We start from the raw sequence: 25,523 nt of genomic DNA, 5'->3' as shown, positions 1-25,523 counted from the left end.
ACCATGTTCCTTTACTCAATCATTTATTCCTGGACACAGGCTGATTCCAGGTTTTGGCTATTCTGAATAGTGCAGCAAGGAACATAGGGTGCAAATATTTTTTCTCAATATTGTTTTTGGGCCCTTGGGGAATGTTTCAATAAGTAGAGTTGCTGGATCAAATGGAATCTCAATTCCTAGATAATTTAAGAATATCTGTACTGTTTTTCAGAAGGGCTGGATTAGTAAACATTCTGAGGACTGTTTTTGGTATCCAGGTCATTGTTTCTTTTGAGGTTAAGAAGTTCCTTAAATAATGTAGTCCCACTTGTTTATCTTTGCTTCCATTCGTTTGGTGTTTCATCTTTAAAGATGCCTTTAGTTTCAGTATCATAGAGAGCTCTTTCTACAATTTCTTTTATTTATCTTATGGATTCAGGTAATTAACACACCTGATTTGACTTGTGAATGATATTATAAAGAAGTTTGAGTTTATTTTTATGAATATAGCTTTTATTAAACTTTCTTTTTTATTAATATCTTTTTTAAGCCATTTGATTACAAATATGATTGTAGTTGGGTTTCAGTCATGTAAAGAACAACCCCCTTCACCAATGCAACATTCCCATCACCAATGTCCCGAATCTCCCTCTTCCCCTGCCTCCCCTGCCTTTCTACTTCTCTCATTCATTCACATTGTTATGATAGTTCTCAATGTAGTTATTTCTCTAACTGTACTCATCACTCTGTGGTGAGCTTCATGTTGTGAGCTGGACTTTTCAGCCCTCATCTCTTTTGTCTCTGAGGATTATTGCAAAAATGTCTTTTATTTTTCTTAAAACTCATAGATGAGTGAGACTATTCTGCATCTTTCTCTCTCTCTCTGACTTATTTTACTCAGTATAATAGATTCCATGTACATCCATGTGTAGGAAAATTTCATGACTTCATCTCTCCTGATGGCTGCATAATATTCCATTGTGTATATGTACCACAGTTTCTTTAGCCATTCATCTGCTGAAGGGCATCTTGGATGTTTCCAGAATCTGGCTATTGTAAATAGCACTGCAATGAATATAGGTGTGAGGAAGGGATTTTTGTATTGTATTTTTGTGTTCCTAGGGTATATCCCTAGGAGTGGTACAGCTGGGTCATATGGGAGCTCAATTTCCAGTTTTTGGAGGAATCTCCATATCGCTTTTCATAAAGATTGGACTAGACGGCATTCCCTAGTTGACCTGTTTTTCTAGCACCACGTATTGACGAGGATTTCCTTACTCCACTTCATGATTTTTTTCTCATTTTTTGAAAATTAAATGATCAGATACCTGAAGGTCTGTCACTTGATAATCAATTCTATTCCATTAATCTGAGGGTCTATTTTTATTTCAACAGCACACTGTTTTAATTACTGTTGCTTTGTAGTACAGTTTGAAGTTGAGGAAAACGATGCCTTCCATCTTCTTTTCTCCCAGACTTCTTTAACTATTCAGAGAGATTTATTGCTCCATATGAATATTTCAGGAGTGCTTGGTCTATTTCTTTGAAAAATGTCATGGGTATTCTGATAGTATCCTAATGTTTCTTGAAATTGTTTAAAATTTATATTTTAAAGTATCTAGTTAAACTGAATTTCATGTAAAAACTCACATTTTTGTGCTGTTTGTCATAATTTTGTAGATATATATTAAATTATGTATAAATATTATATATATTAAGGTATTTTTGGCTTGTTTTGGGCTCATTCCTGGATGATCTGGGGTGACTCCTGGATCTGTGTTCAAGGACCACTCCTGGTGGAGCACTGATGACTATATATTTGCTTTTGAGAATTGAACATGGGTTGACTGCGAAAAGCAAGGATCCATACCCACTGGACTGTTGCTCCATTCCCAGAAATACTTTTAAATCATATATATATTTGTGCATAATCATCTAACTTTTTATTAATAAGTTTAAAATGAAGTGACAGTAAAATAACTGGTAGGAACATAAAGAATACGTTTTTATTGATGGTCTGCATTTTTCAGCCAGTTGCTCCAAAGCACTAACAGTTTTCAAGTTGTAAGTGAGCTCTATTATTTGGTGGTTATTTAGTTATATTCGAACAGGCACGTGTTTCCAGTCAGCCTCTCAGATAAATAAATAGCTTGCATAATTGTTATGTTAAAATGTATTTGATTCTGACATGAGTTTTTTTTTTTTCTAACCTTATGTTTATCTTTGAGAAAACCCTCAGCAATCTTCAATATGTGTAAGCCAAAGACATTCTTTATAGTAAACACGACTCCTGTTTGAGGGAAGCACCCCAGCAGTGGGGGTTTTTTAATGGACATGCTGTATTACTTTAATCTAACCCTTTTACCATCTGTTCTTCCCATAACAGTGAATGAAAAAAAGGACATATTTTATGTTTCAGGGTTACATTAGTTAAAAGTAAGATAAAAGTGATTTAAAAGCATGCATATGTTCTTAGTACAATGCAGGCTGCATCTGTGATGTTTTTTTCTCATGGTTCAAACACAAATCAAGAGGAAATCTGCTCAAGCCTGATAGAGTGAAAGTTTTTCATGGAAAACAGGACTTTACCATAAGAGGCTCTCTTTATATATTTTACAGCTAAAAATGATAAAAACCTCAATAAACTGCCAGAATAAAAATAGATAACTATCTTTTATTGTTGGAACATCTGGAATTTTTCCTGAGTTGGATTGTTGCTCCATATCCTGATGAATTCAGAGCACCTGTTTAAAATATGCTGGAATGAATCTTAGGAGTTATCAAAAGAAGAATATCTGTGGGTGTAACTATGGGAGAAGGGAATTTCGGTAATGGGAGAACAACACCCAAGGGTGTATGAAAATGCTCCACAGGAGTGCCAAGGTGGGAGAATACCCTCTTTTTACAATCAAATATGGTTCTGGAATTCACTCCTGTTTAGAGGATAGGATACTGCTGCCCTAGTAATCTAAGCCTTTGTGTTAGAAAAAGGCTCTGAAATGGCATCTTTTCTCTTGAACTTCACACTTGTGACCTTGGGCAAATTCTTTTCTGACCTTCAGTGAGCTGTTTCTGGAAAAGGATTATCTATACTTTTAAGATGTTAGCATTTAATAAGATAATGCCTGTGGGATCTCTGCATACAGAGTAGCACATAATAATTATTTGAAATAGTAGTTTTTATTATTGCTATGGCTGTTAGCACAGATCTTTGAGTAAATTGTCTCTCAGTCAATGATGTCTCTTAATCAGTCATTGTGTCTTAATTATCTCTTCTTCAGCAACTAAGATAAAAAGAACAATGGCTTTCATCTTTTATTCTTTTTCTTTTTTGGTTTTTGGGTCATACCTGGTGATGCTCAGAAATGTATTATGTGTTCAGAAATAGCTCCTGGCTTGGGGGACCACATGGGACTCTGGGGCATCGAATTGAGGTCCATCTTGGGTCAGCCATGTGCAAGGCAAACGCCCAACCACTGCAAGATCTCTTCAGCCCTTATCTTTTATTCTTAAAATACATACTTTTCCCCTCTGATTCTCAGCTTCTTGCCATCTTTAGCTTGCATTATGGCTATATTCTGTTCATTATTTATAGTCCTAATTTGAATAATGAAAGTGGGTAGTTATCATATTACCTGGAATATTGTTTTGCAAATAGGTGCTCAATAAATATTAGAAGAAATCATAAAGTGAGTTAGTGTATACTTTTCCCATTAGGTGTATTAACTGTGTCTCAGATCTTATCAGTTGATATATCAGATTCTCCAAGAAAGAATGATAATAAACTGATGAACTGAGTCCCACTAAGGAACTGGGGAGTGAGAATGTCATTTGACATCCACTCTGGCATTCACCAAGATTTTTTGCCTGCCTAAAAAAAGGTTTAGTACACCTTTGATGGGTGCCATTTGATTTCTGATTTAGTCAGAACAAGGACATGTTTCTTTATTTTTGTTTCTTTGAATAATATCTTTATTTAAGCACCATAATTACAAACACTTGTAGAAGGGCATCTTTCATCTGATGGATCTGAACAAAGTTTCAAATTTGCCAACCCAAATGCCTATTTTGAAAACAAAATAATTTAGGTAATAAATAAGAAAAATTAAGGTACAGACTATTCAGAATAATATTTAGTTAATTTTCTAACAAAATAGGTTTTAATAAAATTAACCCAAAATTAATTTTCATTGAATTTTTGTCATTTGACAAATGTAATATAATTAATAGAGGTAACTAAATAATTAAATCTTAGTTTTAACTATCGGAAAATATTATTAATTTTTATGGAACAAAGAATATGCCATTGTTACTAAAATGTTTATAGAATTTAATTATCACAACGAGAAACATTTATATACAAAACCTGCATTATTCTAACTGGTTATGATTGTTTTTCCACCCTTAAAACATAGTTTAGGGCTTTACATCAAAAGTTTAAATGATAAAAACTGTTGTATTTTAGCTTAAAAAGTCTGAGCATTTGGACAAAATGTCCCAGTGGACCATTATTGACCTATTTTTTTGCAATTGGAGTCAGAGAATGATTTATTATTTTATCCATATGTCTGCAGGATACAACTGAAAATAAATAACTTTACAAAATAGTCAACATAAATAATCACTTTTACAACATGGTACTATGAGAACCATTCATTTATACCCATTGAAAGTCAGTGACCAAGGATATATATATATATATATATATATATATATGATACATATATAAAGTAACATTTTTGCATTTCTGAGAGTGCTTTGATGCTTCCATTTATTTGATTTTTGTGGCAATCCTATAACATTGATGATATGCTGTGGTTTTGCTGATGCAGAAGTCAAGGTCCAGTTCATGGGAAATGCTCTTTTGTAGAAGTCATAGCCTGTGATAGTGAAATAGGATTTTCTATATAAGAAATAATTAATGCTGTTTCTGCTAGAATTCCCAGTCAATAATTTAAAATCACATTTTAATGCACAAGGCATTAATAAATAGTAATTAAAACAAAGAATTAAATAATAATCTTTAGCTTTATTAGAGCAGGTTCACATTTTATGGGGAATTTAAAAATTCTTGTCTAGTCATTTGATAAACATGATATATGTATTTACCATATAGAATATTTAAACATTATTTTGAAATGATTTTAGACATAAAGGAAAAGTTTCAAGAATAATAAAGTGTTTTTATATACTTAACTTGCATTTACCAATGCTTAACCTGTTGACATATTTGCTTTATCATTTTTTCTCCACTTCCCTTATTTTTTTCAGAGTCATTTTAGAGTAGGTTCAATATATGATGCCCTCTCACCTGATATTTCAGAGCATACTGATTGGGCTTCTGGTTCCTTTTGTTGAAAATTGTAGTTTTTGTTAGGTATTCCCTTCCCCTCCATAAGTATTGTTTTAATTTGTATTTCCACCTACAACAAGCGGAAGAGCCCATTTCCCTGCACTCTGCCTAAACAATAAATTGTCATGCTTTTATTCTTCATTAATCTGTTGGTATAATAGGATTCTAATAGAAAAGGTAAACATCTTTCACATATTTAAAGACTATTTTGGGGTGAACAGTTGTTGAACTCCTCTTGATATTTTTTTCATTTTTACTTTATATTCCCCAGCTTCTAAATTGAGTTAATTTTATCCTTTATTAACTTAGATATTAAAAGCGGTATATTCCATAAGCCTAGACATGCAGTATTTGTGCATCTTTTCTCAGAGATCTTATAGTTTATACTTGTATTTGCCTGTATTTTTTCAGATATTGTATTTTTTCAGTTATTCATAGCATTTTTTTTCAGAATGGAAGAGCTTTTTATTTAGAAACTTGGCTTTTAATTTTGGATTCATTGTTGTCAGATGTTATTTAAAGTACTACTACTTTGTGAAATACACATAGACTTTATTTTTTAATAGAAATTTAAATTTTAGTCACCATGATTTGTAATTAACTCAATTATATGGCTTCATGTATACAATGACACTGAATTCTTGTGACTTAATATTTGATCGATGTTGTTAGTCAGGTATAAAAAGAAGGGTGATTATTATCGGTGTATGAAGGTTGATATCTAGTCATAGAACATAACTGGTTAACTGTTTTGTAAGTCTTCCATAGTTTTTCTTATTCAAAAATCATATATATACTTTTATATATATATATATATATATATATATATATATATATATATATTTAAACCAGTCAATTGCTTTTGTCGCTGGCTCAGGCCTTCATTGCGAAAATATGAAATGCTTTATGAATTTGCATGTCATCCTTGCCCAGGGGCCATGCTAATCTTCTCTGTATTGTTCCAATTTTAGTATATGTGCTGTCGAAGCCAGCACTCAAAATTCATATTTTACTTTTTTTATACTGAATGGTGTTTTAGTCTCCTATTTTTTTTTCTTTTGCCTTTCCTGTAGCTTCTCCTTTACTTAGATACTCTTATCAGTTATTTGATACATAGACAAAAAGATAGAAGAATTTTTAAGCAAGCCAGTGACATGATTAACTTGGAGTTACAGAATGTCACTGAATCTCACATTTTCAGGCAGGCTAGGAATTTCTGGGTTTATTTGTTTTCTCTTTTAGAATATAGAGAAAATCTCTGATAAAGAAAATAGAATAAAGATTTTCAGAAGTAAGAGTGGGAGAAAATTGAGGGTGTTTTAGTTTAATAGATAGTTTTAGTTCTGCAAGTTCAGAATCCTAGAGATGGATGGTGGTGATGGTTATATACTAATATGAATGTACTAGTGCTACTAAATATTTGTACACTTAAAATGCACAAATTGAAAATGTTATATTTTATGTATTTTATAAATAACAATGTTTTTTTTAAATAAAAGGAATAGTTAATGAAAAGTGGAAAAATACAGCCACAGAGATTCATTTATAGAGACTTTTCTATGAAAATATATATATATTTTTTTTTGGTTTTGGGGTCATACCCGGCAGTGCTCAGGGATTGCTAGTGGCTCTGTGCTCAGAAATTGCCCCTGGCAGGCACAGGGGACCATGAAAATAATCTTTCTTAAGCAACATCCAGAATTGCATAAAATAGATAGTGCAATTCAGCTTTTTATTTTGCTTTATTTTTAATAAACTACCAATCTATTTTTTTTCCAGAGAGGCTGTACTAGTTCCACTAGCACTATAGGAATAATTCTGTTTTCCTGCATCTTTACCGAGATATGTTGCTTCTGCTTTTTTAAGCCAATCTAGCTATTTGGGGAAATTTATCTGTGACTATAATTTGTATATACCAAACTATATATACCAATATAAATGATATTTCCATGTTATTTTTAACTAAATACCTACCTGTTGATATCTCTCTTCATGTCTCTTGCCCATAATTTATATATTTATCTTTTTTTTTAAATAATATTTTTACTTAAGGACTGTGATTATAAATATGTTTTTAGTTGGGTTTCAGTTATGAAAATGAACACCTCCCTTCATCAGTATTCCCACCATCAGTTCCCCCATTTTCCTCCCCACACTCTGCCTGTATTCGAGACAGGCATTCTATTTCTTTCATTCACTACCATTGTCATGATTGTTGTTAGTGTACGTAGTTATTTTTCTAACTGAATTCACCACTCTTTGTGATAAGCAGCAGATCGTGAGCCAGTCCTTCCAGCCCCCAGCTCTATTGTTTCTGGATGTTATTATAGTAATATCTTTATTTTTCTTAAATCCCACAGATGAATGAGACTTCTGTGTCTATCTTACTCCCTCTGACTTATTTCACTCAGCATAATAGTTTCCATGTCCATCCATGTATAAGAAAATTTCATGTATTCCTTTTCTTTATAGCTGTATAGTATTCCATTGTGTATATACACCACAATTTCATTAACCACTCATCTATTTTCAGGCATCTGGGTTTTTTCCAGATCCTGGTTACTGTAAATAGTGCTGCAAGAATATAGGTGTGAAGAAAGCATTTTTGTATTGTGCTTTTGTGTTCTTAGGATATATCCCTAGGAGTGGTATAGCTGGATTCTATGGGAGCTCAGTGTCCAGTTTTTTAGGAATCTTCATATTGTTTTTCATAAAGGCTGGACTAGATGTCATTTCCTCCAGCAGAATGAGAGTTCTTTTCTCCCCACATCCCCGCCAGCACTGTTTGTTCTTGTTCTTTGTGATGGGTCAATCTCTGTGGCATGAGATGGTACCTCATTGTTGTTTTGATTAGAATCTCCTGATGATTAGTGATATGGAGCACTTTTTGTGTGTCTTTTGACTTGCACATTATTTTTACATATTATATTGTGATGTTTTGGTATCTTCTAGATTATTTTGTATGTAATTTGCAAATACCTTTCAGTAGCTCAATCATCTTTTCATTGTATTAAACAGGGTCTTTTATAGAGTGAAGATTCTCAATTTCAGTTAAGTTAAATTAATCAAACTATTCTCATATGCTTTGTGCTTTTTTTAAAAAATTGAACTCAAGAACTTTTGGGACTAGAGCAATAGAGCCTTGCACGCTGCTGACCCAGGACAAACTTCAGTTCAATTCCTGGCATCCCAAATGGTCCCCCAAGCCAGGAGCGATTTCTGAGTGCATAACTAGAAGTATTCCCTGAGCATCTCCGGGTGTGGCCCCAAATACAAAAAAATTAAGAACTTTTTATTAATTTTCATATTTATTTTTTTCCCTATTTTCTAAAAATCTGCCATTTAATTTTTATATTTGTCCCTGATATGACTGAGTTAATTTTATGGTAGATAAAAAACTTATGTAGAGGTTCATTTTATTTCTGTCTAGGAATATCCAATTACTTCCATTACTATTTGTTAATACCATATTTTCCGGAGTATAAGATGACTGGGTGTATAAAACGACCCCCTAATTTTGCAGTTAAAACATAGGTTTAGGCCTATATTCACTGTATCAGACAGAACGTTCCTGTGCTGCATTTGCTGCATGTGTTCCTGTGCTCATGTACCACAGTGAGCCAATCACAACAAGTAAAGGTTCAAAGGTTATACTGTAATAGACTCCCTCTCTGACTCTGACCAATCTGAGCAGACTTTTGACAGTGTAGATTCGGGTCCAGAACATTGTCTTATTTGCATGCATAAAAAGCCTGCTTGGATTGGCTGAGTTAGAGAGGCGGTCCGAGCAGCCTTGCAGTGATTGGTGCAGGATCAAGTTGGAAAATTCTTTTTGTGGCAATATTCAGACAATTTTTGTTTAGCGGCATATTAAAACATTTTTCGGGATATACTCGGCGTATAAGATGAGCCCCAATTTTCGGTTGAGTTTTTTTTTTTTTTTTTTGTTTCAAAAGTCGTCTTATATGCTGGAAAATACGGTAGGTATATTTATGTCTATACCATATATTTTTGCAATTTAATACTGTATAATTAGTCTTGAAGTTGGAGGGGCAGATTCTTACTAATTCTTTTGATTTTTGTTTTTGTTTTTTTGGGGCCACACCTGTTGGATGCCCAGGGGTTACTCCTGGCTAAGCACTCAGAAATTGCCCCTGGCTTGGGGGTACCATATGGGACGCCAGGGGAACAACCGTGGTCCTTCTTTGGCTAGCGGTCCTTCTTCGGCTAGTGCTTGCAAGGCAGACACCTTACCTCTAGTGCCACCTCTCCGGCCCCCCACTAATTCTTTTTCAATTTGATTTTTCACTCCTACCTTCTTTGCCTTCTCTATACTCTATAAATGCTATTCATATGTTATTTCTTTAATCTTTTTCAAACTTTTCTCTCATTTCTGTATGTTTTTGTCTAGTTTTTGTTTCCTTCCATGTTTTCTAACCTGTTTTTAATTTACCTTATTAAATCTTTATTAAAATCTATGTTCCAGTTTATAACTTGTAATTTATTCTTCCTGTATGGATTCCTTTGATTATTTTATTTTTCCTTGTTTTGTGGTTAGAATATGTGTTTTTTTCTCCAGTTCTAGGTTTAAAATACCTGATTTTAGGAGTATGTATTTGTGTGGATGCATATGTATGATTTTGTGTGTTTCCAAATGCTTTTTAAGAATGCTCATTTTATAGTGTTACATTATAATTTAATTTTGGTTCATGTTTGGATATTTGAGAAATTCTTGACAGCTGAGATGTTTTTTATTTCTATTTTCATGCTTTTTTCCTAGCAAAGTTTTATGTGAAGCTTATTTTTCCTCTGTTGCTAAGCTTTTCACTGGATGATTGTTATTTAAAGAGCACTGTCTTGTCTTATAAAATACAGATTTGTAAATGTATGATGATGGTGAAGAGGAACAGGATAAGTAGGGTTAATTGTTCAGAATGCATCCTTATTTCTTTGTTTACCATACCTGGCAGTGCTCAGTGAGCTACTCCTAACATGGTGCTTGGGAGTTGCTTCCAACAGTACTTAAGAGATCTTGTGATGCCAGAAATCAAACCCAAGACCTCACATATACAAGTGTTCACCTACTGAATATCACTCTTAACCCCCTTTTGTGTCTATTGGATTCTTAATTTCCTTCTTTTCCTTCTCTCATGTTATTGATACAGCTCTGAGAAATACAATATATTCTCAATTTTATTTATTTATTTTTTCTGTAATTTTTTTTGATCCCACTGGGTGATGCTTAGGGGTTACTTCTGACTCTGCATTCAAGAATTATTTCTGGTGGTGCTTGGAAGAATATATGGGATGTCAGGGATTAAACCTGGGATGAGCACATTTAAGGCAAATACTTTACCTGCTGTACTATCACTCCAGCCTCTATACTTCTTCTGGAAATAACAATAGAAACTGTCCTTTCATATCTTTATTTGACTTTTAGTATCTTTGTGAAGACAGTCAGTATTGTGAACTGCCTTAATGACTTGTATTCATTTTTCCTTTTGATTTTCTTTACTTGCCAATGTCCTATACTCTCTTTTCATGAAGTCTTGTAAGCATCCTCTTACTATTTTTCCCTAGACTTACAGTATTTTTGGACTGTAGTTTTCATTAAAAATTTTGTTTGTCATATTTATAACCAATTGTTCATAGGTGGTTGGCTTTGTCATCTTGTTAATATGGTAGATTTGGGTCAAGCGTTGGGAAAATGGATACTCATTATCTTTTAAACTTAGAAGCTCTAGAATGCAATTATTTATTTATTTAGACTACTAAAATAATACCCAGGAGGTCCAGTTATAGAAATTATGGGTCAATTAGATCAGTGGTTCAGCACAGTAACTGGAAGGTACAATGATGCTTCTCTGGCCCTGAGGTACTGGGGATATCTAGGCTATTCTCAGGTGTTTGGTTCCACCAGGGCTGCACCCCATCATGGTATCATGTAGTGCAAGGAATTGTTCTGGGCAGGGGTTTTCTAGGAAGTCATTTGGCACTATCTTGTGGCCCTTAAGTTAATAATTTATTGACTACACGGCATCTTACCAATCCAATAAAACCAGTTGCATAGTAGGGTAATTGAAGAAATTTGACATTATAGTATAATGATAACAAACATTAATTTTTGCCTAATAAGCATGACATAGAGTATAGTTTTAAATATTTTCTACTCTGCATATATGATCAAGCATAGAAATATTTGCATCAGCTCTAAAAAATGATCAAATAATGATTTTGATTTAGAACACTAAAGTTAAAAGAAAAAGTTAAGAGAAATTCTAATCTAACCCAATGAACCATTCTATACATAAGGTTAATAAAAAAATAGGTTGTCTAAAGTCAACTTGACACTTAATACTAGCATGGAGGGGGCCAGGAACCAAGTTTCCTTATCTTCATTTTTGTAGTGTCTCTTCCATTAAATGGCTTATTTTCTTTTTCAGTCTGTGGTGTGTTACATATCATTATGATTCTTTTCCTAGTGGATTAAAGGGAATTAAATTGCATGCTCAAGATATCACATAAAGATAGCAGGCAAGTTTGTGTGAGGAAGATGAAGATTCCTTCTTGGCTGCCTTTCTCTCATTTTTTTCTCTCCTTAAATGATTAAAGAGCACTTGTAATATTTCAGACCACAGAACAGCAGTTTCCCAGCATAATTTACATTTAGTGAAGTTAATTCAAAAAGAAGTGACTAAGCAGGTTAATGCCACATACAGGTGCAAGTTTCAAGGTGCTCTTTAGAAATGACAGCTTACAACTGGATTTTTCTATTATATCTTGAATATATGTTTTGCTGTAACTGAAATCATCCAACTTCTGCCTGCTTGAAGGGCAGTGTACTTGCAGTTGTAGATTCCTGACTATTGACAAGAGGCTTATACTTCAAATTCTTCTTTGGGTGCTCTTGAAATGTGTGCCTCATAGAAGCCCTGGTTGTTTCTTGTTGAACTTAGTTTGTGAGCAAAGGACAGAATGTTTTCTGCTGTGCCAATAGCACTTTCCCACATACACTTAGGGAAAGCTTTTTCTCCTCTCAACAGGGCTCAAAAGTCTTGACTGGAGTACTTCAGAAATAGGCCTGGTTTATACTTTTACAAAAACAAGTAGAGTCTTGGTAAGTCCTAGCTTGGAATAGCACTGATGATCTGAATTTTTCCTAGACAAGCATATATATATATATATATATATATATATATATATAAATATATATATATATATATATATATATACATGGAGGAAATATGTGTAGTTCTCTTATCCCTACTTAAGAGAGAGAAAACCAACCTCTCACTTGGTAAAAGTTAGGGTAGCATATCATGAAAAAAGAAGCTGGTGTTCATGTGGGGAAAAGGCTGCTGACAAGTAGAGATATAATATAGAAAAATGGTCCTGAGGAAACCTTCCCAAGTCCATCTTTTATCAGAGAGAAGAGAGAGATAGAGACAGAGATAGATATAGAGACAGAGATTGTTTATGATGGGAAATGTGACAGTTTGTACATTTGGAAAATAATTGAAGAAATAATTAGAAGTAGCAATGAAAAAATCTTGAAACTAGAATTTGCATATAACTCAACCCTAAGCATGCTGTCTTTATTAGTGTACTTTAGAGTTCTTTTCAGAGGAACTCACATCTCACAGGCTCCAAGAATCCCTGGGAAGACCTGTTTATTTGTACTAAGTTTGGAAGAGTTGAAATTCTTTCTTCAGCTCTGAGAGGGCCTAATATAGAGAGTTTGCCTTATCCTGTGAAGGTCTCAGGATGAGAAAAATGAACTAAACTAGCATGTGACAAGTGAGAAAGCAGTGAAGACTTAGAATTTTTTTCCTCTTTGTGTTTTTAGGCCACACCTGACAATGCTTAGGGGTAACTCCTGGCTCTGCAATCAGGAATCATTCCTATTGTGCTTGAGGGACCATATGGAATGGCAAGGATTGCACCCAGGTTGGCTATTTGCAAGGCAAGCACCCTACCTATTGTTCTCTCTCTGGAACCAGGGCCTTAGAATTACTTCTTCTTATTCCACATTTACTCCACCCACTTTCCAACATAAACTCATCCCTCTTTGTTGGGTGGGTGGAAAGTGGTAAGGAAAGAAAATGTAAAGTAGATTTACATTTGGTGCCTAAGAATGTAGAAGCATTTCCTGCTACTTTTCTAAAAATTTCTCTAACGACTGTATCACTTTTGTCCTCATATCTTTCTTAATTGTGTTTTCTCTAACATGCAAACTCATTGTTTGGGCTGTAGGCTTTGATACAGCTAGATTATGTGGGTATTCATATCATCTTAGTAAAAAATGATAGTTTATAAGATGGGGAGATGTTATTGTACAGATGACTGAGGATTCAGTACTATAAAATATATACAATCATTAGCACATTGCCATGCATATACTACAATCTTAATACATGCTAATTATTATTACTATACTAGTAGCGATGTCTACAGAGAATTGAAATATGTGTTTGGCTATAGATAAGCAAAAACTAGTAGACATTTTTGTAGTACTGATTTTCATGGCTGATGAGGACCTTCAAAGTGAGCATGTCTCCGAGGATTACCAAGCATTTTAGGTTTTCTTTCAAAACTAGACTAAATATTTGGCAACAGCTGAGCAGAATGATTCTAACATGGTTCAACATTGCCTGAAGCTATTTTGTTATGATGATGCTGTGCATATTTGAAGTTTTATTTTAGAAAAATTGGATAAATTAGTTATAAGACCAGTATGTCCATTTCCTCCCTGCTATTTGGGCCTCTCTCTCTTTTTTAAATTAAATTAATTAAATAATTTTTGTTTGTTTTGTTTTGTTTTTGGGTCACACCCAGTAGCGCTCAGGGGTTACTCCTGGCTCTACGGTCAGAAATTGCTCCTGGCAGGCTTGGGAGACCATATGAGATGCCAGGATTTGAACCACTGTCTTTCTGCATGCAAGGCAAACTCTACCTCCATGCTGTCTCTCTGGCCCCCTATTTTTAAATTTTATTTATAAACACTGTATTTACAAAGTTTCATAATAAAGGTTTTTTTTAGTTACAAAGTTGTTTATGATTGAGTTTAGTCATATACAAATAACCTTCCACCCTTCATATTTCCTATCAGGAATGTCCCCAATTTCTTTCATGCCCTCCCTGCTGCCTGTTCTGGGGCAGATATTTTACTGCTCTTTCTCTCTCTCTCTCTCTCTCTCTCTCTCTCTCTCTCTCTCTCTCTCTCTCTCTCTCTCTCTCACACACACACACTCACGTTTTCTCGCTTGCTCTTCCCTCTTTTACCTTTTAAATACTGCAGTTTGCACTATTGTTAGTGGATGGATACCATGCATATCAGTTTAGATTGAGTCAATGCTATTGACCACTTTGTGTAGACGTGACAGAAAGCTCTGGACATCTGGAAGTACAGACACACATGCTGCATGGGGTGTGTGGTCCCCATGGTGCAAGCACCAATGCCATAAATTCATTTGGTTCTCGAAAGAGAGGCCCAACTAGTAGGAAAAACTTAATGGACATACTGTCCTTACAGCTGATAGCACTGGGATCCTTCAGAGGGCTACATACCTAGCCCCCAGGGCTAGAGACATTGAGTCTTATTGAAGGTTAAAGACAATGCTGCCTTGTCAATTATAGACATATGACCTGCTTGCAGAGCAAAAAAGAGTGATTTTTCTTTTTGTAAGCACTCGTAGGCTGCTTGCAGAAGAAAAAAAATGAGGTGCTACAGATATTGTGCAAAAAAAAAAAAAAAAGAGAGAGAGAGAGAAAGAGAGAGTTTTTTTTTTGCCTGTTCGTCTGAAATGTATTTATTTCACCCTCTCTTTTTCAGTATTCAGGATTTCACACCGAGAGATCTGAATCTGATCATGACAGCCAGTGGGGTGGGAGCCCCCTGACTGACACAGCCTCTCCACAGCTTTTGGATCCCGCTGATAGGCCCAGCTCTCAGCACGACTCATCCTGTGCATACAGACAGTACTCTGATCGAGGCTCCCTTTGCTATGGCTTTGCGCTTGACCATTCCAGGCTGATGGAGGAAAGGCATTTCCATACCCAGGCCTGTGAAGGAGGCCGCTGTGAGGCTGGCAGGTACTTTCTGGGGACGCAGCAGGCCGGGAGGGAGCCCTGGTGGGGCTCGCGAGCTGCCTTGCCCCTGACCAAGGCCTCCCCGGAAAGCAGAGAAGCCTATGAAAACAGCATGCCTCACATCACTTCGGTGCACAGGATCCACGGTAAGAGTAGTTACAATGACTTCTCAATTCACACAGCATTAGATCTTCTGGCAAGTTGATAATATTCAAAGTACAACATTAGAGTGGCCCCCACCCGGTAATTTTTCTTTTTTGAACTCACAAATCAAAAACTCAAAACAAGGGAATATTCAAAAAATTAAAATCCACTCTATTAAAATGTCAAGTATGGAATATAGTTTCTTTTAATAAATAAAAAATAAGTATTGCTTTTGACAAAATTTGTTAAATTCACTCATTAATCCCTTGGAGCTCTGGCCATTGCACCCTCTAACCTCTATTAAATAAAAAGATGGCATGCTAGAAGCTCCTAAGATTTATGTATGAACTTACCTGGAGATTTTTATTTGACCCCACAAAGACTCAGAAATGGGTGCCACAGTTAGTATTCCTCTTCTTTGTTTATTTTATTTTTAATTTTTTAAATTAGATCACCATGAATGGAATTACAATTATTTATGATTGAGTTTAGGAGTACAATGTTCCTACACCAATTCCTTTAATAGTGTCCACTTCTCTCCATTAAAGTTCCTAGTTTCCCTCCCACCTCCCAGCCTGCCTCTACTAGTACTGCTCTTCTTTGTTCATTTCTACACAATGTACTAGCCAAGGAGAACTTATCTTGTCCTTTCTATAGTTGGATCAGAGAGGTTTTTAATTTACTTAAAATTTTAAACTTCTATTAAAATAGTTTTTTTGGTGGGGATGGCATACCTAATGGTGTTCAGAAGACAGTCCTGGCCCTATGCTCATTCCATATTTCTGTGCTTAGGGGAACCTGTGGGTTTTGGGATTTGACCACTGTCACAGTCTCAGCTTCAGGCAGGTCTTTGAAATCATCATTATTCATTAAAAGTTAGTTACATTAACATTGACCTGACATCCTCATAGGACTGTTCTTGCTGGCTTTACGATGAAAATGTACTTAGTTGAGTACAGAACTGTACTCAACTTTTTTTTTGTACTCAACTTTAAAGCTTCCTGTCAAATACTGCCCAAAATTGTCTTCCACAAATGATTGTAATTTGTTTCATTTTTCATGTCTTCTACTTTGAGTTTCTCTAGCATCTCTAGTTTGGTATAACCCTAACAAAAACTTAGGGCAAAGAGCAATTACCTGCCTAGGAATGGTGTAAAGTAAAAATCCTGGCTTAACCTAGGAATCTTAAGAACAAAACAAGAATAAGGGGGGATAAAATGAAGAGTGTGATTGGTACCTCCTTTGTAGTATTTTACAGTTTACAGTTTTCATATATCCTTCTATTTATTCTTTCTTTTCTTATATTGACTTCAGACTGTTTTAAGGATAATTATTTTGTGAATATAGTTTGAATACAACATTTCTCCATTTTATTTATATTTCTCCTTGGTTCAGAGTACACTGTTATTTCTTATTCACCTTGTTTGAAAAACAATCTAGAATACTAAGTCATAATAATTTTTGTGTGAACTTTGAGGTTTTCTATTAGATTGGAAAGATCACGTTTACATTTTTTGTTTGGTCAAAATATATGTATTTTCATGCATACATATATTGAATATATATTATTCACTCAAATATTTTGAAAGCCTTAACATTAGACCTCTTATCATAATTCTACCTAAAATAAATTTAGCAATACTAACATTTTTGATGATTCTTTGGAATTGAGACTACAGTACATCGTCTATTGCTGTACCCCTCAAATGTTAAATTAAGAACATTTTTTGGCATCAATTTAATATAATACTTCTCTGTAAAATAACAAAAACCAAATGCAAAGCTCTTTTCTTTTATTATTTGTAGCTAAAAAGATCCAATGACATGGACACATGAAGTGAAAACACACTTTACTATTTTGCTCATGGGCAGCCAAGGCCCATGAACAAACTTTATTTCTGAAGTCTTGTTATAAACTTCATCTTCACTTCAAAGTATCTGAGGCAGTTGCATTGTACTTAATGTCAGTACAATACATTGACACTCTGTTGTGTGAGACTATGTCTGTTTCAAGTAGTGGTGCAAGTATTAAAAATTAAAGACATAAGATTTATTTTAACAGGAAAATGAAATTTGCTAGTGAATTTTGAAACTGCTCACCTTTTAATTTTTTTGATTTCTAGGCCGAGGTCACTGGGATGAAGACAGCGTGGTCAGTTCTCCAGATCCTGGGTCTGCCAGTGAATCAGGTGACCGATATCGCACTGAGCAGTATCATAGTAGCCCACATGAACCGAGCAAAATTGAAACTCTGATAAGAGCTACCCAGCAAATGATTAAAGAAGAAGAGAACAGATTGCAGCTAAGAAAAACCCCAGCTGATCAACTGGCTTCCATGAATGGAGCTGGGAAAAAGCACGCCCTCTGTTTCTCAAACTACCAGCAGCCTCCACCAGCAGGTGAAATTTGCCATGGCACCACTCTTGCCAACACTTCACCATGTGATCATATTCAGCAGAGAGAGGGAAAGATGTTGAGCCCCCATGAAAATGACTATGACAACAGTCCCACCACACTGTCTCGGATAAGTAGTCCCAATTCAGATCGCATTTCAAAATCCAGTTTGATCTTAGCTAAAGACTATCTACATGCGGATATGTCTCCTCATCAGTCTGCAGGAGACCATCCCATCGTCTCTCCAAACTGCTTTGGCTCTCACCGGCAATATTTTGATAAGCATGCTTACACATTAACTGGATATGCTCTGGAGCACTTATATGACAGTGAAACCATTAGAAACTATTCCTTGGGCTGCAATGGCTCACACTTTGATGTAACTTCCCATCTAAGAATGCAGCCAGACTCAGCAGCCGGACACAAGGGAACATCTGTTATAATAACCAATGGAAGCTGATGTTTTTCTAAAGTATTTTGTTCTTTGAGTCCCTGAATCATATTTATAGTTTAATTTCCCATTGCCAGCATTTGTTATACCACATATCGTTAGGATAAGTTGTTATTGGGTAATTGAGATGTGTTCCGATAAAATCAAAGGCAAAAGCGCTAGCATTCAGGATCATACACAAGTAAAAGAATGAAAGTGAGCACACAATGGCCCCTGTAATTGTATGGGAACAAGAATAGATAAATTTTGAATTGAGAAATACCCAGATGGATCAGATGAGCCTATAAGGAAAAACTGATGGGTTATTACATTACATTTTGATGATACAGTATACCTTATGCATACAGATTGCTCTCCAGAAATTGCTGTATATATAGTACATACAGAGATAGAGACTATGTATTATAAACACACCCAAATTGAGTAACTCTCATTAACCCTACCATAGTTAGATACCTAAATAAATTTCAACTTCTTAAAATAAGAGAGAGAGAAAGAGAGTGTGTGTGTACATACTTGCAAACTATTTTTCTTTGAGGCTTCACCCTTTCAGCTTATTTGGTTCAGTATGTATATAATAAATTGTTTTCAATATAGTACAAGGATGAGTTTTCACCTTTATAAGCACTATCTTCATTATAAGAATTCAGGAAATGGTGATTTTTTTCACCTTACATAGAGTCAGACAAGGAATAGAATCACAATATCCTGGTAGTAAGACTTTTCTAAGGAAAATCACTGAGATAGATATGGTGGGACACATTAGAAAAAAATCTGTATGCTCTATTGGAAATAATTTAGTGGAGATAAAAAGGCAGAGGCAAAAGAAATAAAATAAAATTTTATGTAACCAGCATGTTGGAACTTATGAAACCAATCAAATAAAACATTTACCAATTACAAATAGGATAATAAGTGCAAAATATAGCAAAGAAAATTTGGTAAAGTGCTACATATCCCAGTTTGGAGCATTTCAAAGCACAGATAGATGAGACATGTGTGACAATATAGACAGAACCTCAGGAGAGAGTTAAGATAAAAATTAGGGCTGATAAACAAGTGGTTAATAGGTTAAGGTCAGACTCTGAAAGAATAGGGAAAATATTCATTTTTCTTATTTGGCAAAAAACAGAGAAAACAAATTTGGGCTTAAGTTTATAAGGTAATGTAGAAAAATCAGCTGAGTACATGCCAAAATTTGTGGTTCTAGTACAGGCCTGTATGTAACTTAGGGAACATGGATGTATCATTTATCATACTGGTACACAAATTCTTTGTGTAGTATCTTAGAAGGATCTGTGGCTCATTGATGCAGCAGAACTGAAGCCATTTATCAGACTTTTGTGATTTGTCAAGACCTTTTCTTCTGATTGTACTGCATGCTGACAGTGGCCTATATGAGATACTTAAGTTGGTACATGGGTTTTTTCAGGCAAATCTGGAAAAGGTCAGCTTTCTATATACAGCCAAAATAGGGATGGTAGAAAATGATGAGGGAGAATAAAAATAATATTTACTCATTATATTTTTCTCTAGTAAGAAAAGTGAGGTGACATAAATGCTTAGAGAAGTCTCATAGCTAATATTTCCTGTGAGTTCCATGCCTAAAACTCTTTCTATATTCATGGAGGGAATTCATTATAATAAAAAAGAACTGGATTTATAGTTTTGAAGACAGAACATGACATTAATGCTCAGGGGTAAGTAGTATATTTTTAACTTTTTAACAGGTTTGGCAGTTTATACATAGATGTCCATCTGAATGATATAATATGAAAGACAAATTCATATTTACTAGACATGTCATAGCAAGATTTGTTCTGTAACTTGAAAATAGTATAAGCAAGAAAGTTAGTGGATATATACATATGTTCAAAAAATTCAAAGTATAATTAAAATCTAGATTTTAAATTAAACAAGAAAAACATCCAGCAATATGAGAAACATTTTTGAGAAACCCTGAGATACTTAAAATGGCTTAAACAATTATATTGCAGTATGAAGTAAATTTTAGGAATAAAATTTTTGCAGAATTCTGTAGATGAATAAATGGTTTAAAGACTCAAGTAATGAAATATGGTGTATTTTAGGAAGTTTATATCTATTAGTTTTCCTATATATTAAAATATCAGGGGTAGGTGCCTAAAAATATAATCTTGAGAATAAAATCAACATGCTATTATGGAAGAAAACACTGTCAGAATTTTATATATGAGAGATAATAATTGATGAAAGTAATAAATCCTGAATTCTACAAATAAGGATATTCAGAAGAATAGAGTAACACACACATACCTACACATATATTTTGAGGCCATACCTGGTAGTTATCAGGGCTTCTGACTCTGAGCTCAGGGATTAATCCTGGAGGGTTCAGGGGGAACTTATGGGGATGGAACCTGAGATTACTTCAAGCAAGACAAACACCCTTTATGCTGTATGATTGCTCCTTCAACCTCAAACTAATTTCATCTTGATTAACAATTGTTAGATCATTACAGTTTAAAATAGAATCTTTTATTTTACTGAATGTCAGCAATATTTTATAGGCTCAAAGCTTACATTTTTGGCAGTGTTACATGAGACTACAAATTGACCCCCCCAAAAAAACCCTGAGGCACAGTATCCTATAAATATGTACCACAGCAGGACACAGTACCCTATAAATATGCAGATAGATATGTCACATGTATTAATAATATATTATTATTTTTCATGCAGGAACATATTTATTCATTATGAAGATGTTATCATGTTGTTTGTGTTTTTTAAAGCATGGATGTAAAATACATATGTTCTCAATAACTTAACAAGTTAAAATGTAAATTGGCATTAGTTTTAATCTTTAATTTCTCTTTGGCAAATGCTCAGAAACTATGATTGAAACGTAGAGAAAAGTATGAATTTTATATCACTTTGAGAATACACAAAATGTGCTAAATATTATAACTAGAATGACATGTAGTAATTTGTTAGATGAGACAAATTAAATAATTATGAAAGTAAGTTGCCCATTTTACCTGAACTACCTAACTTGCAATTTTGGATGACCAAAGAGATAACTGAATATTTCTAATTATTCCTTGGGGAAAACATGTTAAAATATCATTGAGAATATGCATAGTAGATGTTTTATTTTTAAATATATCATATTGTTACAATCACTTTAAGTGACATATTTAGATGTGCTTCAGCTCATAGAAACCTTTTGATGTAATCTCCTGGATATAGTGAGCTAGCTTTTCTAAACTTAAATTATCTGATATAGACTAATATAACAAAGTACTGATGTGATTCTTAAAAGAAAACAAAATGTACTAAATTGTTTTCCTTAAGTGTTTATACAGAAAATCCATTTATTCTTTCTTGATTATATTTTATAGGACTAGAATATTTCTACGGGTACTGTTCTTAATTCTTGTTACACTGCTGCCACAGGCTGCTTCTGGGCAGAAAATTCCACTTAAAATAAGCTTCAATGCGATTGTCTAGAAAGGAAAATATACTCCTTTTTTTTTTCTTTCTTAAATGACAAGTGAGGATCAATTCAATAAAATATCATTTGAAAATATGCACAGATATTTGAACAAAAAGTGATAGGTTCCTGTGGGCCTGAGTGATAACATAGTGGGTAGGATGGCTGCCTTGCACGCAACTGACCTGATTTTGAATCCAGCATTCCATATGCTCCAAAGGGCTTCGCCAGGCATAATTTCTGAGTCAGAACCAGGAGAAACCCCTTAGTATCAGAAGATGACTCCCCACCCTCCAAAAAAAAAAAAAAAGTAAGGTCCCTATTCTCCAAGACCTTGGTCAACTATGTTTAACAAAGACACTCTGAGCATAGGATATTTTTTAGTTTCTCTCTCTCTCTTTCAAGAATAGGACATTATTAAGATATTCCATAAAATTCTACTAAGTACTATAGAATTTGTTTGCAAAAGAGTAAAAGCTGATGTTTTAAAATTTAAGGATTGACTGACTCACTTTGCACAGTGAACTAGATTACAGTTTATCACACTCTTGCAAATGTGGACATTCAAATTTGTTCATATTTGGTTCCTAACACATAGTACTCATACCATGTATAGCATTCCATTTATAAACAATTTAGATTCTCCAAAACAAATGACTGAACTTTTAAACAGATGTAAGGTGAGTGTGTGTGTGTGTGTGTGTGTGTGTGTGTGTGTGCATGAATGCACATCCATATAGGAATTTGACTAAAACATAATGGCTAGTTTTTATTGAGAAATGCACTGCAAATAAAACATTCATTATCATTTACATTTTAAATTGAATGATGGAACAGCTATAGGCATATGCAAAGGACATCTTACATAGGAAGTTTTGGGAGATTTTCTGTGTGGTATTTATTCCTGTGTAAAAGAGGTGTATTTAATTCAAAATGTGAGCTATGCTCATATCCAACAAGGGGTTTGTTCAGAGTTCCATCTCTAGGACGTATACAGAGAAGTTGTATACATATATGTATATATATGTATATATACACACATTTGTAAAGGAAATAACAAGATTCTATTCTTCTATGCTCCTTAAGAATGGTGGTTCACATGCACAAAATCTTAATTATAATTTCAAACCAAACATTTATAGCTTATTTATTTATTGTATTTTTTTGCATGGGAATTTGCTTTCATAAACCTATATAGTGAAGAATTTGTCTTAATTTGGTGACCTGAAACATTTAATTACTGATAGATTTACACCCTAAAGTTCTGGTGTGTTTACATTTTAAAAGGAAATGAAATCAGTGTGAAAAAGCTTTTAGAAGTACTGTAACTTTTTTTAATTTTTTTCCAAAGGGGACTATTTCAGAAAATAAATGTATAAGTAGGTACTTACTTCAAAGAAGATAAAATATATGTTTTTTTGACTGACATGCTATAAAAAGGATTATATTTGTGAAAGAAGATACTGATTGCCAATATTTCAAATACCATCTTGCAATGTATAGATTCTAGTGACATCGCAGTATAAATGTGTAATTTGATCTTTTCTTTGGAATGTAAAGTAGAAAATATTAGCTATGTTAATGTTATCTTGCAAAGTGTTCTCATTTATAATTATTTATATTGTAAATAGCTTTCTGAAGTTAATTCGACAGTAATGTGCATAAATGTATTTATTATGTGAGGATTTTTTGGTTTAAAATACAGTTATCAATATGCAATCTGAGTCTGAATTTATTCATTGATAAAATTCTTCATGTGACAAAAGAAGTGTTAACCAGAAGACTAAAACTATAAGAAAATATTTGTTTACCTGTAGATTTTATTAGCATGGATAATACACATATGTACACTTTGAGATAAAAATAGAAGTTAGCACATAAGCATAGTAATTAAGTAAAATGTCTGATTTTTATTTGACACTGAATAATGGTTTCTTGTTATTTTATTTATATATATTTCACTTGTTTCTAGGATTCTTTTATTTTTCTTGAATTTCTTCATTGACCCATAAGTTTTTTAATAGCACATTTGTTAGACTCCTGATATTTGAGTTATTCTCAATTTTTATGGAAATCTATTTATCACTGTGATATGCAAAGATATGTAATATTTAAATTTTTATCCTAGTTTTTCTTTTATTTAAACATCATTGTTACAAAGTTGTTCATGATTAAGGGATTTTTTGTTTGTTTTTTTGTTTGTTTGGTTTTGGTTTGGGGGCCACACTCGGTGACACTCAGGGGTTACACCTGGCTATGCTCAGAAATTGCTCCCGGTTTGGGGGACCAGATGGGATGCTGGGGTTGGAACCCAGGTCCATCCTGGGTCAGCCGCATGCAAGGCAAACACCCTACTGCTGTGCCATTGCTCCAGCACCCTTGATTGAGTTTTGGTCTTATAATGTACACCACCCTTCATCCATAAACATTTCCTGACACCAAAGTCCCTTTTCCCTCGAACCCTCACCTCTGCTTGCCTCTGTGGGAGGCATGTTATGCCTCCTCCTCCCCTCTTACACTGTGGTTTGCAGTATTATTAATGGAAGGGTATCATGCATATCAGTTTATCTTCATTCAATTTCCAGTTATTGTCCAGAATGATCAGTTCCAACTATCTGTAAAAGGGTTTCCTTCTTCAACTTAACTGCACTGCTTCACTGTTTGGCAAATTTCCTACTTTTCCTACTAGGTAATGGCCTTCCTGGCCCTCATCTTTATTTTCTCTGGATATTATTCCCTCATCTTTATTTTCTCTGGATATTATTTTCTGTTTTTCTTTCTTTTTCCTTTCTTTTTTTTCGTTTTGACCATACCCTGTAATGCTCAGGGGTTACTACTAGCTACTTACTCAGAAATCACTCCTCTCTCGCAGGACAATATGGGACGTCAGGGGATTGAACCAAAGTTCGTACTAGATCAGCCCCTTGCAAGGCAAATGCCCTGTCATTGTGCTATCGCTCTGGCCTTCTATTTTTCTTATATCCCCAAAAGGATTGAGATTATTCTAAGTATACTCTGACTCATTTGACTCAGCATGATACTCTTCATATCTATCCATGTATAAACAAATTTCATGACTTCATTTTTCTAACAGCTCCATAGTATTCCACTGTGTAGCTCTACCTCAGTTTCTTTATCCACTTACCTTCTCAAGTACTTGGTTGTTTTTAGATTCTGGCTACTGTAAATTGTGGTAGGTCTGTTCACTTATTTCAGATCATATTGGTTCAGTTTTTGGAGGTGATAGGAGTCCATTAACTTATCCTTTTCTTCCAGGTTCTCTTGTTTTGTGGCATAACGTTTCTCAAAGTAATCTGCTTGCTTCTTGTATTTGGTAGTATCTGTTGTGACATCCCCCTTTCATTTTTGATTCAATTTATTACGTTTTTCTATCTTTGTTTTGCTAATGATCTTGCTTATTCTTTAAAGGAAGCAACTTTCATTGATCTTTGGATTTTGGGTGTCCAGTTTTAATTTTTGATCTAAGTTTTATTAGTTACTTTGCTTGCCTACTTTCAGCTCATTTTGCCAATTATTTTCCAATATCTTAAGCTGTGATCTAAGTTATTTATGTAGCCTTTCTTTACTTCCTGAATTTGCTTGCAAAGCTATAATTTTTTTTCTTAACACCACTTTTG

General features: G+C 34.2%; 1 protein-coding gene and 1 non-coding gene across 2 annotated transcripts in view; one reads left to right on the top strand and one right to left on the bottom strand.

The window, feature by feature from the left end:
* The window catches only part of SIM1 (SIM bHLH transcription factor 1), a 124,004-nt gene extending 105,585 nt beyond the window's left edge, over positions 1–18,419 (top strand). Inside the window, exons 10-11 of the mRNA XM_049771329.1 lie at positions 15,165–15,567; positions 17,689–18,419. Of these exons, the coding sequence (XP_049627286.1) occupies positions 15,165–15,567; positions 17,689–18,419 (1,134 nt within the window). The remainder of the gene's footprint in view (positions 1–15,164; positions 15,568–17,688) is intronic.
* On the bottom strand, positions 6,221–6,327 carry LOC126008466 (U6 spliceosomal RNA). Its single transcript, XR_007495795.1, has one exon. It is a non-coding gene; the product is annotated as a U6 spliceosomal RNA (small nuclear RNA).
* Positions 18,420–25,523: the final 7,104 nt, after the last annotated feature.

The sequence above is a fragment of the Suncus etruscus genome, chromosome 4 (genome assembly GCF_024139225.1).
Source record: "Suncus etruscus isolate mSunEtr1 chromosome 4, mSunEtr1.pri.cur, whole genome shotgun sequence".
NCBI classification, from domain to species: domain Eukaryota; kingdom Metazoa; phylum Chordata; class Mammalia; order Eulipotyphla; family Soricidae; genus Suncus; species Suncus etruscus.
Note: the sequence above shows the minus strand (reverse complement) of the source record. Positions and strands in the feature narration are given on the sequence as shown.